This window comes from Arvicanthis niloticus, chromosome 11 (assembly GCF_011762505.2).
Source record: "Arvicanthis niloticus isolate mArvNil1 chromosome 11, mArvNil1.pat.X, whole genome shotgun sequence".
Classification (NCBI taxonomy): Eukaryota; Metazoa; Chordata; class Mammalia; order Rodentia; family Muridae; genus Arvicanthis; species Arvicanthis niloticus.
In genome coordinates this window covers 29,577,254-29,596,384 of record NC_047668.1, presented here as the reverse complement: position 1 = coordinate 29,596,384, position 19,131 = coordinate 29,577,254, and the positions used below count along the sequence as shown (strand labels likewise).

The 19,131-nt window shown below is 33.6% G+C and overlaps 1 protein-coding gene across 1 annotated transcript in view; it reads left to right on the top strand.

Moving 5' to 3' along the window:
* Meox2 (mesenchyme homeobox 2) overlaps positions 1 to 9,702 on the top strand; it is a 55,476-nt gene extending 45,774 nt beyond the window's left edge. Inside the window, exon 3 of the mRNA XM_034514242.2 lies at positions 8,341 to 9,702. Within this exon, the coding sequence (XP_034370133.1) occupies positions 8,341 to 8,565 (225 nt within the window). The 3' untranslated portion in view covers positions 8,566 to 9,702. The remainder of the gene's footprint in view (positions 1 to 8,340) is intronic.
* Positions 9,703 to 19,131: the final 9,429 nt, after the last annotated feature.

Sequence of the window (19,131 nt, the reverse complement as noted above, 5' to 3'; positions counted from 1 at the left end):
AATAGTCTCTATTAATCAAAATACTTTAAAATGTTGTTTATTCTAAGAATTCAATAGTCTGCTATCCACTCAAAGAATGCTTTGAGCAGTAATGATCCATATGTTCAATTAATGAGAACTAAATGAGATAAATTGCTTTATAGATGCTTTTACTGGATTTTACTTGGATGGAAAATAACTTATTTTGTTGGGACTCAGAGAGTACTCCCTGTATAAATTCATATTTACCCTAGGAGAATCCAGCCTGCAGATGGTTAAAAGTCTTGTTAGCTAGAGAAACATTCCTGAAAGGCAAATGCAAACATCTTTATGACAGTTCAGTTATACCAGTCACTATTAGGGCAAGATTCTTACTTCCTCTCTCACTGTACATTCCTCCTCCAGAGGTCCCACTGGGACCAGGGAAATACCAACAGGGTGTGGACAAATGACTACATGCATTATGATAGCAAGTAATTTTATCTAGTTTCTTAAATCTTATTCTTCCCTTCTGCTAATCTTTATATTCAGCTTCTGTGGGTTATTTCTGGTTAGAAAAAAAATATACAAAGAGAAACTTTTATGTGGTTTTATTTATTGGCAGTTTATATTTTATTAAATATTATGACTAGTTCCTGAGCTCTGGAGTACCTCATTTTCTTTGCCCGAATTTCACACAAAGTTTCTTCTGTGAATATGTAGCATTTGGCACTTCAAAAAGCAGGGTCCAAAATCTACATCATCAGATAGCTGATCTATTTTTATGTGTTTATCTGGGAGCAGAAAATTAAAGAATGGGAAAAATTACACATTAGTTTGTGTAGAAACCGTGAATTCCAGGAAAGACCCCCATGTTTTGGAAAACTGGAAACTAGGTTTGACTTCCTGTCTACACAGTGATGGATACAGGACTGAGGTCTCGCCAAGAGCAAAGGCAAAGCTATTTGCTTATTCATAGTGTTGGTCAATCATCTTTTATTATCTGGTCAGAGAAAACAGGTTTCATACTTGTCTGGGGGGCAAATTGATTTTAAAAGAGGTTCTGTAAACTAATGGAAATGTGGAAGGTATTTTCAATAATTATTCTTTCTTTCTAACTAACTTGATATATTAAATTATATGCAATATATTATTAATTATATGCAATATATGCATATTTATTGCATATATATCCCTTATTTTAAAATCATACTGTTTTTCAATATCACTTTAATTTTGTCAGCTTGTCTTTTTTGTGTAATAAACTATCTATAATATTAATGCATTCACAAAACAGCCCACACTAAGTTTATTTAAGTTTGTGTAGCCGGGTTTTGGAATAGTTTTCCCAGTATTCCCTACACCCAACCCAGAACTGCAGTCTTTGATCCAGTGCTAAATGTTGCCTGAAGCTTTTCTTGGACAGTGGTCTTCTAATCAGCTAACCCAGGGTTATTTAGAGAGGGACAAATACTCCCAGGAACACTGAGACGAAACTTCATTCTATTAGGGTTTTTTAAGCTTCTGTTTATTCCATATTTACCAATGTCTCCTGTTCAAAGCCATCCATCCAACCAAGTTTAGTGTCAAGAAGAGTCCTTAGAGGTCACTCTGGAGCATGCCAGCAATGGTCTTACAAGGAAAATGGAAAATAAAAATAAATAGGTAAACAAACAAACAACAAATTGACAATAGTACAAAAAAACCTGGAGAAAAGGAGAAATACTCAAATTCTCAAATAATTAAAACCTTGATATTGTGTATTTTGTTTCCTATTTTGCCCATCTCTTCTGGCAGTTGCAAGTAAATGACAAGATAATATGTTCAGTAGAATTTAAATTCTTAATCAATACTAAATATCTAGAGAACACTGTCAGAAAATGCCAAATTTTGAATGAGAAAACAAAAGTAAATGATTGTTTAGGACTGGGAACTTAGAAGTTTGTTTTCTTACATTAGTAAAATCTATTTGGGACACAAATTGAAGGAAGCATGTTTCTCCTTCTTCTTACTCACCATGGTGGAAACAAAAGCATTTTCAGCAGGCACTGAACAAGACAGCTACATGGGGTGGGTGTAGGGGGGCTTCCTACTCATGGCATGCTAGACCAACACGTTGGTAAAACAAATATTTGTTGAGCTGGATGCTAGAATGGATGCTAGAAAGAAAATCCTGTAAAAAAAAAAAAAAAAAAAAAAAAAAAAAAAAAAAAAAAAAAAAAAAAAAAAAAAAAAACTAGAGAGTCAGTGCTGCAGCTCACAGGACAGGAAAGGTGAGCACATGTTAATAGTGGAAAAGGCTGTTGAATTTAACCATGGACTTGAAGGAGAGCATTTGAACTTGTAGCAAATGTAAATTTATTCCTATACATTTATGCATATCTACTGTCTCAAATTACTAAATTTTAGAAATTTACTTTTGCTTCATGTGATGAATTTATTGTGCTGAATTCATCCAAACAATAGACACACAATGATTCAATCATCACCTTTTCTATTCTTGAGGACCTAAAGGCAAATGTCTCTAAAATGTTGGGGAGTCATTCCCAGCAAAATGTCTTTGATTTTTAATTATGGAGCTTGAGCTTTTTAATGTCATAGCCATAGACTCAGAAGATATCACTAAAAATCATGCACCTTAAAATAGGATAAAATGTTTCTCGATTTATTTGTGCATCAACAACAAAGTACAACAGACCAGATTACTCAAACCACTTAAATCTATTTCTTACCATTTTAAAACTTAGAAGTCCAGGATCAAAGCAATGCAGGCTGTCGGGGTGGGGGTGGGGTTTCTTCTCACTCTGACTCTATATGGGTGAAGGGCTAGCTAGCTCTCTGAAGTTACCACTGTAATGTTAATCTGAGTAACAGGAAGTAATTCATATGAGAAGTAAGTAAAAAAAGTAATTACCTTTGTGGGTTAATATTTCAAAGACTCCACTTCTAATGTCATCATATTGAGCATATTGAGGATTTCTCTGAATGAATTGGGGGAGAGCCACAGTTCAGGCCACAGTATAAATATCCTCACTTCAATGGTTCTGTGCTTTCAGCAAAATAAATTCACTATGCCATCCACATCTTGACCCTATAAATTTTTATGAACCTTTGTTTTAATTATACCTCTGTGTTTTTTCCATTCCTTTTACATGAACTAGTTTTATATATTTTAAAATAAACTAAAATTTAGAAAAGTAGCTAAAATGTGTATGTTAAAACATTATATTTAATCATATGCTGTTTAATAGTTATCCTAATTTTCATTACATTTGTCAAACATAAATATTTTCTTGATTTTGTAGAAGCTTTCAGTACGCAAATACAGATAAATAATTCACTATAAAAGGGAGAGAGAAAGCTTAATCAGTCAGACTCATAGCAGAATTGTTTGGATAAATAATTATTAATTTTTAAAATCCTACTCTTCAATCAGGTGAACCTTTACTGTGCTTTAATATTATTTTTTTCTGTGATTGCCTATAAAATATACACTTGTAAAGTACATAGAGTATGTAAAGATACTTTTGCTATAGTTATGTCATTGATTAATATATGATCTACCTGTTATAGCAAGACATATAATTGTTTTGAATAAAGATTTTCAACAGTGTTAGGTATTCACTTAGAAAACTGTGAGACATATTAAATGCTAAAACATCTCTCAGCAAGTTAATTACATAGTTCCTACCCGAGAAACAGTCTTAAATTTCCTAAATGAGTTTCATATCTACACATACACACACACACACACACACACATACACACACACACACACACAGGTCTTCCATAATTAACTGTCATGGGAATATATAGTTCCAAAAAGTATAAATTTTACAATTATGTTTCAATTCTTTTCAGCAAGAAAGAGACCTGATTTCCAATATGATTCTATTTGACAAGTAGCTATTAAATACAATTATTTTACATTATAGAAGAATGATGACCTTAGCACAAAGTTGTAGTTCTATTTTGTAATGTTGCTTTCTAGGTTAGAAATATGTCTAGTAATCCTACTGGTTCTAAATTACAGCTGGAAGTTCCCAACATAACTTCATGTCTTCTTCAAGATCAACAGTGCCAGGGCTATTTGGGACATTTTCCAGGTCCAACATAGAGATTTCCCATACCAAAATTATTTTGATCTGTACAAACTTATTCTTGTTTTCTGTCTCCATCTAGATATAGGTAGATACATTTCCCACCAGACTTTTAGTATCTTTATAGTAGAAAGAAGGGAGACAGCAACTGTAGAAATGAACTAATGTCCTGGAAATGAGACATTTTATAGAGTGCACACTATCAAACATAAGAGTGGAGATACTTCTACTTCACAGAGCTAAAGAAAATTTCAATGTTACAGCCTTGTAAATGGGCTGGAATTGTTTTAGCCAACACACTGAATTCATGGCATCTCTGCTGAGATAAGGGGGAAATGGATTACTTGGCTTAGGTTCCATGAGTGGAAGTAAGAGAAAATTAGATTTTCTTTGTTACTCATAAATCACTAAATAGCCTAATTCTGTGCATTTTCAAAATACCCATACACACTTGATTAATACAATAATTATCTTTTGTGCAATAGAAACAATTTTAGTCCTTTACATTGCATTTTATTTGATATTGTCCCTCTGCAGATTCTATAAAACCATATGACTGTGTTTAGCTATTTGTTGAGTTGTTTTCACAGACTAATTATGTATGAGAGATCACGTAGGACTACCTGCATAGCCGGTGATTAAGTTCATAAACTTCAGATATTATGATTAAATTATTCAATTTCAGATTTCATTTGTGTATATAATTGTTAAAAGAACAATTTCATAGAAGCTAGGGTTCCACTGTTGGTGAGTAGAACAGAAACTGAAAGGAGGAACAAGATTACCCAAAATAGCAAAAATGTAGATTTCAGAGAAGAAAAATGATTCCTTTCTTCAACTAATTTTGTGGCTGGCACGGCAACACAGCCATGTGTGCTCTGCAAATGAATGCAGCTAGAGCTCCGTGCCCTTTCCCCTCCCTACTGAGAAAATGAAACTCTCATTAGGACTTATCAACAGCAACAGATACAACAGCCAACAGTTAAGAGCCATCTTTAAGTATGAATTTAACACATTCTCATACATAGCAAAAGCTTCAACTATAGTCAGTGATGAATCCATGATTCACAAATATCATCTACAAATTAGAAAAAAAATAGTTTTATTTAATAATTTTAAAGAATGTGTTTGAGCTATGCCCAGTGCTTCTTTTTTCCAGATCTACTTTTTAGGCTCTATTTACCCAACTTTGTGTCGTTTTAAACACAAATAACAATAAAACTGTCAAGACTAAATATTCCCATGTATGTGGGCTTCTACTGGGGACTATTTAGCTTATCAGGAGCTACACCCTTAGAGAAAATTGTCTCCCTCTCCCAGACTTCTCAATTAACAGTAGCTCCATGCTGTGGGTAGGATTTTAAGCTCAATTCCACTTTACATGTTGGTATTAGTTGGTCTTGGGCTTGCACAAGTCTCACACATGCTGTCAAAATCATTGTGAGCTAATGTGTGTAATTGTGCTGCTATGTTAAAGGACACTGTTTCCTTGTAGCTGCCTATAACTGATGGCTCTTAAATGCCTTCTTTCCATTATTTGCCAATGAACCATGAGCCTTGGGAGGAGTGAGTGCATGATAAATATTCCATTTAGAGCTGTACATTCTTTAATCCATTACTTTCTTTACCATATGTTGAGTGTCTGGTTGTTAATCACTTTCTACTACACACAGACACTTTCTGATGAGGGCTGATAAATGAATCTGTCTGTAGTTATAACAAGTCATTAATAGTTGCCTTGGTCAATACATAGTAACTCAAATACAAACATTTCTCTCTCTCTCGTTGTGTGTGTGTGTTTGTGTGTGGTGTTTATTGCTTTTTATCAGTCTTCTCAATAAAAATAAAATGGCAACATAACACATAGGAAACAATGTCCTATTCTTAACATTTATTTTATACCATATCATCAATACAGGATCATTTATACATTTTCTCCTTGAAAAATAAATGTGCATATTTAAAAGATCTTATCCCTAAATAATCATGGGGTACTCACTGTCATATTCTTAGATATATGTAAATTGAAACAGAAAAATGTAATTCTCTACCTTGTCCCTCCTCCCCTCTCTCTCTCTCTCACTCACACACACACACACACAGAGAGAGAGAGAGAGAGAGAGAGAGAGAGAGAGAGAGAGAGAGAAATAAGAGAGGAAAGAGAAAGAGAGAAAGAGAGGAGAAAGAGAAATAAGAGAGGAAAGAGAGAGAGAGAGAGAGAGAGAGAGAGAGAGAGAGAGAGAGAGAGAGGCACACAAAAGAGGAAGAAAAGTTGAGTGCAGATCCCTGTTGCACTATGTCAGGCTTGTAAAGGTAATTATCTAAAGTAGTACTATAATTACCTACAGGAATTATACTACAGGAAAATAGTCTGGTATTTGCAAACCTGATTAAATCAAGTAGGTGAATGATGGTAATTATATTAATGGAGTTTACATATTTCACATATATTGCTGTTTTATATCTTAAATAAGAGTTTGAAATACAGCAGGTACCAAAGAAGAGAGAATAAAAGGCACCACAGGGAACTATGTGAGTCCCAAGGTTACATCACACATTGCTCTTTCCTTTCATGTAATATGACTTTTACTAAAGTCATTTAACCTTTAACATCCTTACTCTAAAATTAAAATAATATTAAAAACAGAAAAATATTTTATAAATAGGGTACAAATCGTACCTAGAGTCAAGCTGTCTGTCTTCCTACAGTTACTGAATAAAAGGCAATTACTTACCTTTTGGTTAGACTAATAATATGTGATGATCTTAGCGATAAATATCAGAACAAAACTTTTTTTGCTATACTTTTTTGATTCTGTATTGTTAAATGGATTAATATGTACATGGGTAAAATATAATACACGATTCCATTTAGTACTTAAAGTGACATAAATGAAAGGCTGGAGCTATGAAATATCTAATAATTCACTGTGTAAATATTTGAAAACATTTCACTAGCTTCAGTTAAACATTGTAATATCCAAAGAACTTTGGAAGGTGAACACTATTCTCCCCATTTCTCTGCAGCTTTGTGTGTTAGTATAAATTGAGAATGTGATAAATGTTCAAATGATTTTGATATAGAAGAGTCATGTATTTTTCTATCAGATATAAAAAAATTGTCAGAAGTATAGGAGTTTGTTGAAGGCTTAACCCTTAGCATGAATTATAACACAGGGAAATGGTGGTCGTAAGAAGGGGTAGACTATATTAGAAAGTGGCCTGAGTAGCTTGCAAAAAAATCCATAAAATCCAAAAATTAATTGCAAGGAATTTAATACAAACCAAGAAGGAAAAATACCCAACAAAAGAAGCAAAGTGATCCTAAACATGGTGACACTTACTTTAGCAGAGAGTTTTTAAAAATGCTAAATAATGACATAGTACATAGTCCTATTATTAGAAAAAAATGTTGACAAATCTAGATCTTGGGAAATATGTTAGTCAATATGAATTCATGACCTAATCAATAAGAAAGATAACTTAGAGAAACTTTCTTTCCTTTTGTACTGAGGTAGATTATCACATTCTCTTGAGTCCTTTGAGGAAGTTTCTGGGTATTTACCCAGGGGGGTTGAAAGGTAAATACTGAGGAATTTTTACTGTGGCTGTATTCTTTGGCAATTGTTAAATGATATTTCTGAAGTAAGCTTTAATAAAGGCAAGAGCAGAAAGAAGGCCAATAAAGATAGACTTCCTGTAGAATATCAGAAAGCTAACTGCTCTAGGTCCTGCAGACTGTCCCCAATTTAGCAGCCGTATGTTTGAGACTGTTCTTCACGACAGTTTTATTGGGACATCATTCCATATAAATCAAGAAGCATCTGGGCCTTTACTGAGGTGAATTATGTTTCTTTTCTATTGACCTGAATACATGCCGTTCCAAGCTAGGGGGACATTAGCAATAAATAGTGCACTTTCAGAGGTGGATTTATCAATAGATTAAACCTGCAAATATTCTACAGTCAAATCAAAGATGAATTTCAGAAAATGTGTAAACTTTGACAGAGGTAAATATAATATTTTATTTGATAGAGACACTTTAATGCTTTCAAGCAAGCTTCTCCTATTAGTAACTTTGTGTCCTGTGTTAGAATTTATGATAATTCTTTGTATGTACTATGCATTTTCCATTACTAAGCACATGCAGTCTGACTCAATGAAATCCTGTACGGTTTTTATAATCACTGCATCATGATATCTGTGCGCGGGCACTTGAGGAACTAGGTTCTATTGCCTTTGCTGACTTACTTATCCCCGGCCCCTCTTTTTTTTTTAAAAGGTGAAAGTGTGGTTCCAGAACAGGAGAATGAAGTGGAAGCGGGTCAAAGGGGGACAGCAAGGAGCTGCTGCCCGAGAAAAGGAACTGGTGAATGTGAAAAAGGGAACACTTCTTCCATCAGAGTTGTCAGGAATCGGTGCAGCCACCCTCCAGCAGACAGGGGACTCACTAGCAAATGACGACAGCCGCGATAGTGACCACAGCTCTGAGCACGCACACTTATGATACATACAGAGACCAGCTCCATTCTCAGGAAAGCACCATTGTGATGGCAAACCTTACCCAAACATCGTTTACATGGCAGATGACTGTGGCAGTGTTGCTTAATATAATTAAATGCAGGCATCTCAAGTCTGTTTCTCATGATTGATAGAAGGTTTACACTAAGTGCCTCTTATTGAAGATGCTTCCACAGTGAAATTGGAGAAAGTGAACGTATTCCAAATATACATGTTCCTATATATGACAGAGAGGGAGATGAATGTTTGCTTTGGCTTGCACTGAAAATTAAATTGCTACCAAGAGCAAACTCGATAAGACGTTTTTACTCAAGATGTCTACAAGAGTGAAGATGTTAAAAATAAAAATGCTTTGAACATTCCAGTTGTACCAGGTCATGTGTGTGACACTGGGCAGGTATTTGCTTTTGCTTGCACTGAAAATTAAACTGCTATCAAGTTAACCCATGAAATAGTTTATCTTGAACAGCCACAGTGCCTGAAATCACCAAGTGGATATAAAATGTACTGAAACTCTGTATATATTACCCCTAAGTCATTTTCCTGTCTTCACTAATTTTAGCAAATGCATTCATATTAGCTGATGAAAATAGGCTTTCTCATTGACAAACACAGCCAGCTTCTTGTATTTTTATACATTGTTGTCAGTCAGAGACGATCAGTATGTGCTTACTTGTGTTCAAGTAGAGAAAATGCAGTAGAGTCTGATAGGACATATCCTTGTACCACAGACAAAACAAATCTTCTGTTGCATTGACTATCAACTGCTGCAGATACGTTATAGAATACACCTAGCCCCCCTACAGCCTTTTTTTCTTATAGCTTGAAAAACATTAGGCAAATCAGTTACCTTGCAGAACAAGTCTTGTGTGGCAGATGTCTGATTTTATATTTTTTAAATTGTTAATGCTTATGGGTCTGATTCAATTAACAGGGAAAATTATTTCTTCCTCATTGTTTATGATATAAAACCAAGTGCCAAACAGAGCTTATTCTTCAAGAGAATAGATAAGAAACTGAATGTCTGACAATTAGACTCAGCAAAATACATTATTTTTCATATGCTCTATATTCATGCAGAACAAGTCCTTGTATTTTGTAAAAAAAAAAAAAAAAAGTTAAATAAATGATCCTTGAAATAATTATTGTCTTCCTAATGTGACTTCATTGAGTTTATTAGATTTATTCTTTTATTTGTAACCAAGGCTGGTCTAGATGTCATTAGGTAATTCAGCTTGGCATTGTTCTTTCAGCAATCTCGTCTCAGCCGTACAGGTGCCAGAATTATAGGTTAGTTAATTTTAGTAGAATTTTAAAAATAGTTACTTAATATGATCCCGAATTGTTTGTTTCTGTGTAAATCTAAGTGAATATGAGTTATGAAATAATTAAGATTCATAATTTGTAAAGTTTTTATTATGGCATAGAATTTTTAAGAATATGCATATACTAAGCACAGTTGGGTAAATGAAATAGAAATACATTACAGAAGTTATGGATAATGCGTATGCATTAGTCCAAAAGTTTTATTTTATACTTACCTAATTTTTCAGTATTTAGTGTGAAACCCAGAGACTCATCCATATCTCCTACTATTGAGCTCCCTGACCAGCCTGCAAGCAGACGTTTCACATTCATGGTCTCTACCTTTGGTGTGAACTAGGAAGTGAACAAATGAAGGAGAATTCCAGTTCTAATGGACATTGCAAAGGGAAGAAAGGAAAGATGTTCACTGCACAGTTAGTGTCAGATCTGAGCAAGTGTAAGGACGTTGGATGACAAACCCTACTATAACGATAACTTACTTTGTCAGCTTGCTTTGGTTCGCTATTCGTTTGACACAGAAGGAGTTAGGAGTATTACCAGTGCACTGTCCATTTCCACATGTACTGAAACTGTAAAAGTTCCCCAAGCCACCAACATGTGATTGATTTATTTCCTTTAAATGATTGAACTAGTAAAACACATTTAATTTAATTTAACTTATCCTAATGTGATACCAATAATATTTCTGAAAAAAATCAATTTTTTTATCTGTGCAATAATTTTCATCTTGCTATAAAGCAATATTTCTGAATTAATACTGACAAAGATATCATCCCCATTGTTATAAACAAATTTTCTTATCAGTCACTTGAATGAATATAAAGTTATTTGTATTGATAAAATATACTTTGGTGGGTTGGATTATTTTTATTTTAGAATTGAATTCAAAATAAAGTATCTTGACAAATTGGATGAAAGTAAGATACAAATAAAATTGAATTCAATTGGGGAATAGTTTGAAATAATTCATTTAGGCATGAAAATAATGAAATATTCATGCTTAGAAGTAACCAACGAGATCAATAAGGTTTGTTGTGAAACTAAAACACTTATAAATCAGACTTATAGCTTATTATGACCAATAAAATTATTGGATAATTATTCTTAATACAAAAGATATTCAAAAAAATGAGGCAAGTGTAGGATGGAATATACTTTCCTGTGAACAATCCTAAAATGAAAACTGATTCCAGAGAAGCAAGTGTGGAGTAAAGGTCATATGCTGATCAAAAGTACAAGTTGGTGACATGGATTCAAATGACCCATGACCCACTGGAGATAGAAGTCAGCACCCCAACAAGTGAATGCAAAGTAACAGCAATTACAAAAAGCTTTTGGTTTTGTCCCTGCATTTCTCAGTATCAAATTCAATACCATATGATAAACAAATTCCCTAATACTGAGCTACATCACCACCCTTCAGAGATGGTAATTGGAACTTAGCATATTTTTTTAGAATCTTAGTATTTACCTAACTCAAAAGTAATGCATAAACTGCATAGACTTCATTCTTTTACTAAATTTAAAAATGTTAGAAAAATTTTATATTATTAAATATCAACTAGAATTTTCAGAAGTTAATGATCATGATAGAAGGGATTGTATAGAGGATGGATGGATGGATAGATAGATAGGTAGATAGATTTTTTTCTTCATGATATGATATTTTATTACATACTGCCCTATGTTTTCATGTAATTCCTTCTCAGATCCCATGAATCAGTATGAAAACATTTTTCACTGGAAATGGCATGTAAGCATCATGAGCAATTAGGATGATTTCCCATCAGGGCTTAGAGAAATGAAGGAATGAATACTACATATTTTCTGCAAAACATCCACATGACTCTGATTATTTTTTACTTCCCAAAGTTACTCAGAGTTTTCTGAAAAGTTGATCCCAAATGACATTATAAACATGAGTTTTTAAGTTAATTTTATTTACGTTATTTTTGCCCAATGATATCTGGGGCAACTGCATATCTTTTTTCTCATAGCAATTTCAACATTTTTTTCAGCTCTTACAGAATGCAGTTAAATGTAGTGAGAGCAAAAGAATAAAAATGAAAAAGAAAAATGGCTGATAAATATTGAGGCTCTAGAAAATGTTCCTTGATTTTTAAACTGTGCTTTTTCTTCATGTTTGTGATTTTCTATTATCTAGTTCTATCATGCATTTATAATTATTATACCTTGATGTTTAAAATGCTTTAAAAATACTTTAAATATATGGCAGCATAAATATTGTCGTATATATCTTATTGTTTTTTTTAAAAGGCTGACCTTGTTTAATTCAAGTCTAATTTCAATCCATTGTAAAAAAAATATTCCAGTAAAACTTATTTTTTACATTACAAAATATTCAGTAATCCCTTAATAAATACAATTTGTTTTATTGGGGATGGTTTTCAGATAAAGTTCCATATATCACTTTTGTTGTCACACTGACTTCATAGTGTAGTTGCCATATCTCTTGATAACAGAGTGGGTTAATCTACAACACTCTTTTATTAAGGGTAGCCTTATTATTTTTCATTTTTAAATGTAAGTCACAGGGATGAACATACATATTTTCTTTAAATTTAGGACTAATCATAGAGTTAGATGTGCTTATATTTTCTTGAAATTAAGTATACCTTCTCTTTATAACATACTAGTAGTTGAAACATAATTTATTATAGGTTTCTTAATAGTGGATATAGTTTTTTAAATAAATCATGACTTTCTTGGGTTGATTAAATATTGGATATTAACTGTTATTATAGCTGAGCTAGTAATACTTTCATTCTTTTAGTGTAAAATCCACTTTTATTTGGTTTTTCTAACATTGGAGTATGGCAATATTTTGTGGTCACATATATGTATATATGGTCTAATAGTGTGGATTAGTGATTTAAAAATATAGAAAAAGTTGACAGAGTATGTGTTATGTCCTCTGAGCAATACCTCTGCAGCTGAGAAAACACTGAATGGTAGATTGGAAAAACTAAAAAGATACTTGGAAGGTCTCTTGTGGTAAGCTTTCTTCAATTGCATTGCAAGCAGACAAAGAAGAGTGTGAGGTCAAACTACTTTTAAGAAAAGCATAATGATTTAGACAGATTAAAAAGCAGACATAGAGATATCAATCTTGATAATAAAATTCATCATTTATTTTAAAATTTCCAGTATATGGAAATTATTGCTGTGATAAAAGCCAAATAGGAAAAATTAGAAAATTATCTGTCCCTTATAACCATTCTGATTTCTGAATTTCAAAATATGTGCCTTAAGTTTGAAAACAATATTTATTTTATTTTTGTCAATTTTAAAATTTTAAACAATTTATTTTCTCATATATTACATCTTAAATACACCCTCTCCACCTCTCTCCTTCCAGTCCCCTCCCAATCACTTCTCCATTTCCCCAGAAAAGAGTAAGCATTCTGGGGATATCAAACAAACACAGAAAATCAAGTTGTAATAAGAATGGGCACCTCTCCCCATATCGAGGATGCAAAAGGCCCTGTTGAGTCCAGACAGGCTGATGCTGTGTTGTTTTGTTTTGTTTTCCCTTGTGGTATCCTTTACCCTTCTGGCTTCTACAATCCTTTCTTCCCTTCTTTCACCGGATTCACTGAATCTCGCCTTGTAGGTGACTGTTGCTTTCTGCATCTGTTTCCATCAGTTGCTGGGCAAAGCCTCTCCGATGGTGGTTATGCCACCTTCCAGTATATAAATGTAGCAGAATATCATTAGGAATATGTTTTTTACTTTTTTTTTCTTTCCAGGCATATTTGGTTCTATTTTAGGTCTTTGGCAATCAGTCCCTGTGTTCTGGTTCACCAGGCAGTGTCAGGAATTGGCTCCCTCTTGTGGCATGGGTCTCAAGCTAGACCAGTCATTAATTAGCCACTCAGTTTCTCTGCCACCTTTACACCAGCATCTCATACTGGCAGGACAGATTTTAGGTGGAAGGTTTTGTGGGTGGGTTGGTTTCCCACAAAAGTCTTGCCTGATTCTTGGTGATGGCTTGTTCAGGCCCTGTATCCTCCATGATTAGGAGCAATAGTTATGGTCACAATAAAATCCTGGGAGTTTTTGTTGCACTGAATTTCTGTCTTGCTTTGCAATGGCCTCCCAATTTCAGCTGTCTCTCTCGTCGTTCTTTACCTCCATTTACTGCTCCCTGATTTTTCTGTTCCAACCTAACCCCATCCACCCATAATATCTATGTGATATCTATTCTATTTACCCCTCCCAGGGAGATCCATGCACCACCTTGCCCCTTTGAGCCCTCCCTGTTACTTACCCTCTTGGCATCTGTAGATTGTAGCATAATCATACTTTACATTGTAGTTAGTATCCACTGATAAGTGAGTGTACACAATGTTTGTCTTTCTGGGTCAGGGTTACCTCACTGGGAATGATTTTTTTTTTTCTAGTTTCATCCATTTGCCTGCAAATTTCATGATTTTATTATTTTAAATGTTGAGTAATACTCCATTGTGTAAATGTGTCACATTTTCTTTATCCATTCTTCAGTTGTGGGACATATAGATTGTTTCCAGTTTCTGGTTATTAGGAATAAAGCTGCAAAGCACATAGTTTAGCAAGTGTCTTTGTAGTGGGATGGAACATGTTTTAAGTATATGCTCAGGAGTGGTATAGCTGGGTCTTGAGGTAGATCAATTCCTAATTTTCTGAGAAATTGCCATATTGATTGCCAAAGTGGCTATACAAGTTTGCACTTCCACCAGCAATGGAGGAGAGTTCCTCCTTGCTACAAATCCTTGCCAGCATAAGCTGTCAATAGTGGTTTTTTTTTTTTTTTTTCCTAGCCATTCTGACAGCTGTAAAGTGGAATCTCAGAGATGTTTTGATTTACATTTCCCTAATGGCTAAAGATGTTGAATATGTCTTCATGTGTTTCTCAGCCATTTGAGACTCATCTGTTGAGAATTACCTATTTACATTTATCCCCCATTTTTAATTGTATTATTTGGTATGTCAATGTTTAGTTTCTTGAGTTCTTCATATATTTTGGAAATTAACCCCCTGTCATGTTTAGAGTTGGTGAAAATCTTTTCTAGTTTGATAGACTGCCATTTGTCTTATTGAAAGTGTCGTTTTCCTTGCAAGAGACTTTCAGTTTCATGAGGTCTCATTTATTAGTTGCTGATCTTAGTGCTCACACTATTGCTGTTCTGTTCAGGAGGTTGTTACCTGTGCCAATGTGTTAAAGGCTATTCCCCACATCTCTTCTATCCGGTTCATTGTATCTGGCTTTATGGACTTAAATTTTGTGCAAGGTAATAGATGTGGATCTATATGCATTCTTCTACATGTACACATCAAGTTAGACCAGCACCATTTGTTGAAGATGATTTTTTATTTTCCATTGTATGGTTTTGGCTTCTTTCTCCAAAAGTGTCCATAGTTGTGTGTGTTTATTCCTGGATCTTTGATTCTATTCTATCGATCAATGGCTTTTATGCCAATACAATGCTGGTTTTATTACTATTGCTCTGTAGTATAGCTTGAAATCAGGAATAGTGATACCTCCAGAAGTGCTTTTATTGTTTTAGCTATCCTGTTTTTTTTTCTTCCATATGAGGTTGAGTATTGTTCTATCAAGGTCTGTAAAAAATTTTGATAGGGATTATGTTGAATATGTAGATTGCTTTTGGTAAACTGGCCATTTTTATTATGTGAATTCTGCCAATCCACGAGCATGGAAGATTTTTTTTTTTATCCTCTGATATCTTATTCATTTTTTCAAAAATAGGATGTTTTTATGACACAGGTATTTATCTTGATTGATTAAAATTACACCAAGATAGTTTATATTACTTATGGCTATTGAGAAGAGTGTTGATTCCATAATTTCTGTCTTAGCTTCTTTGTGGTTTGTATATAGGAGTACTACTGATTTTTTAAAAAGTTAATCTTTTATAAGCCACTTTGCTGAAGATGTTTATCAGCTGTAGAAGTTCTCTGGTGGAGTTTTGGGAGTCACTTATGTATAATATCATATCATCTACAAATAACAATACTTTCGGTTCCTCATTTTTAATTTGTATATACTTTATCTGCTCTAGTTGTCTTGTTACTTAGCTGGAACTCCAAGTAGTATATTGAATAGATATGGTAAGAGTGGACACTTGGTCTTGTTCCTGGTTTTAGTGGAATTTGGGTTTCTCCCAATTTTATTTGATGTGAGCTGTCAACTGGCTGTAAATTGATTGCATTATGGTTAGTGATGCCTCTGGTATACCTGGTCTCTCCAAGACTTTTCTTATGAAGGGGGGATGTAAAATTTAAATATTTGATATTTATACTCCTGAAAGACTATAAATTTGTGTCTGTATTGTTTTTATATTGCCAAGTTAATAAATCAAGGAAAATTTCCAAGTGATCTTGTTTTAAATTTGCTATAATGTTTTTACATATTGATGTCAGTAATTAGCTAACAGTCACTTTCAGTCATTCCATCCTTATGAAGTGTTTCTATTTGGTTCTCTGCTTAGTCCTCAGGCAATATGATTTGTATTGCATATTCAATAACCTGGAAACAGTTGAGTTAGAGTGTTTGCTCATGTTGCTTCCTCTGGTTCTAGTTGTTTAGTTCCTTGAGAGCTGGGAAAAAGGAGTTAAACCCACTATTGGCACTGTACACAGTGATGAAGTTATAAATGTCTAGTGACATTCATAACACATTTTTTCTCTTCAATAGTCAATTCTTAGTACGTTTATGCCACCAAAAATCCAAGCTACTGTGATTAAAACCATGGCTTCTCATCATTTGTGCTTTTCATTTCAAGCTAAACCTTATAATTCATTACTATTTCATTTATCCTATACATTTATATGAACGCTCATTTTCTCAAATAAAATTTTCTCTCTAATAAGTAATTAATATAAAATTTTGAGTACTAGGAGACAGAGGGATGGCTTGTGGTTAGGAGTATTTTTTGCTCTTGCAAATGACCCACATTTGAGTCCCAATACCAACATTGGGCATCTTAAAACTATCTTCAATTTCATCTCTATGAGAACCAATACCTTCTTCTTTCCTTCATAAGCAAGAGAACACACTTTTACATAGAAGCACATATATGTACATACATACATAAACATCAAACACATCTTTAAAAAATAATTGGAGTGTTATGATTTTAGGTTACTCTTCTTAAAATAAGCTGTTCATAAAAATATTTTGAACACAATTGTTTCAAAACTTTTAATGAACATATTTAAAATTAGATAAATTTCATCTGTAATTTAAAATAGATTGATTTATAAAAACAACTGTATCAAACATCTATATAAACAAGTTGGTTCTTTTCCAAAGAGCACTGGGATTTCCAGGTGGTTCCTTAGTTCAGAAGACACAATGCAAAGGTCCTTTGCAAACTACTTTAGGAGTTTGAACGTAAGAACATAATGCCTTCTCTGTTTTCTTTTCTTATGTTGTTATATGGAATCAGTTACCACCAAATACTATGAAATGACAGCTTACCCTAAAACATGAATTAAAATAGTTAATAAAAAGTTTATGGAAACAATTTTTTTATTGTAAAAATCCAAATAATGGTTGAAGTCTAGAGTGAAGCCTTCATTTATATTTTTATAAAGCTATATCATGGCCTGCCTCTGCTTTCCATGAACACTATCATGTCTTACAATATATCCCCTAGTTTTTGTCAGGGTCTCTACTACAGCCTGACAACATACCCAGAATTTAGTTAAATAGGAAACTTTTCTGGATGTCTGCAGCTATATCCGAGCTGCCAGTGCTTCCTCCTGACCTTGACCACCGAGTTTCTTAGCCACTGCTTATTTTATTTATTTTTTGAGGTCCCTGGTCTGGTTGCCTGCAGTGATCACCCACCAAATGTGTGCAGATGTATTTCCTCAGTATTTAGGTTTTTATATCTTTAGGGAGAAAATTTTTGCTCATTGTTAAATAAAATGCCACTTGCAACATTCTATTCTTTAAATAGTTTTGATACTACCAGTTTGTAGATATTTACTGAATTTTAAAACCATATTAAATATTGGCATAATAAGAGTAAGCATTTTTTTGTGTTCATTGTTATGTCTCTAGCTTTTGAAATGATCTATACATTTAGAATTCTTATGAGTTAGAAACACTGGGCTTGAAATATTGATGTACCATGAACTGTAAGTCATCACTGTAAATTCAGAGCCCTATGGTGATTGTCAATCAAATTATTTACATCAATATAATCATTCACTATGTTCTTGACTATTTGCACTAATTGATAGTTTTTTTTTAAAATATATGTATAACTTAAATGCTGTGAAGTTTTTCTGGAAGATGCCTGTAAATCTGAGGTTAGTTTGAAATGGTATCCAAGAACAATTTTCTCGTGGGTCATGTGAAGTCAGGATCACACAGCAAATCAAAAATAGTGGTATGGATTCTGACCTTTTATTCATAACATGTCAGAAGAGAAAAGCTAGAAGGAAAAGTTTAAGAACAGTTTTTAACAGATGTTCATATATGGTTCAGAGGAAAAGGAAAAAATTTCCCCTACCACTCAAATGCCTGTTTTGAAGTCATCAGAATGTTTTCAGTCAGTTTGGCTGTTAGCCAACATTGATTGTTGGTAGTCTGGTATGAAGAACACCATCTGGGCAGAATGGAAGTCCCTTATGAAAAAGGATTGATAATTATGTTCTTCCCAGGTGCTGTTAAAGTGAAATCAGGTGTCAAGCTTACAATTGCCTAAAAGGCTATGATATTCTGAGAAAGAATGGTTTGCCATATTGTGAAATGGGATTTGAGCATAACATTTAAGCATTCCGGTCTTTGGGTGCTGCAAAGGTCAGACTACTTAGCAAGCTGTAAAACTCTCGCACTCCTTCCGCCATCAACAGTGAAAGAAAGCTTTATTTTGAATCAAGGATAAAGGCCAGATCAAAGTTATTACATTTCCTCGCTAAAATACCTTTCCAATTACATCATTTCCCCCAGAAAAGTTGGTAAAGGAATAACAGTGAGTTGAAAACTCTGATGACTTAACCTCACATACAAAAATGAATTTGTAAAATAATCCAAATTAGTCTCCTAAGTTATTAATAGAAACTCATTATATTATTGTAGAAGATAGAACTCCACACAGTTATTTCAATATAGGCCAAGATTGTCCAATTTCACTTGATCGTTGAAACTATCACAAACCTTCTTAGTATGAGTATAGATGTTGCTACTATTATA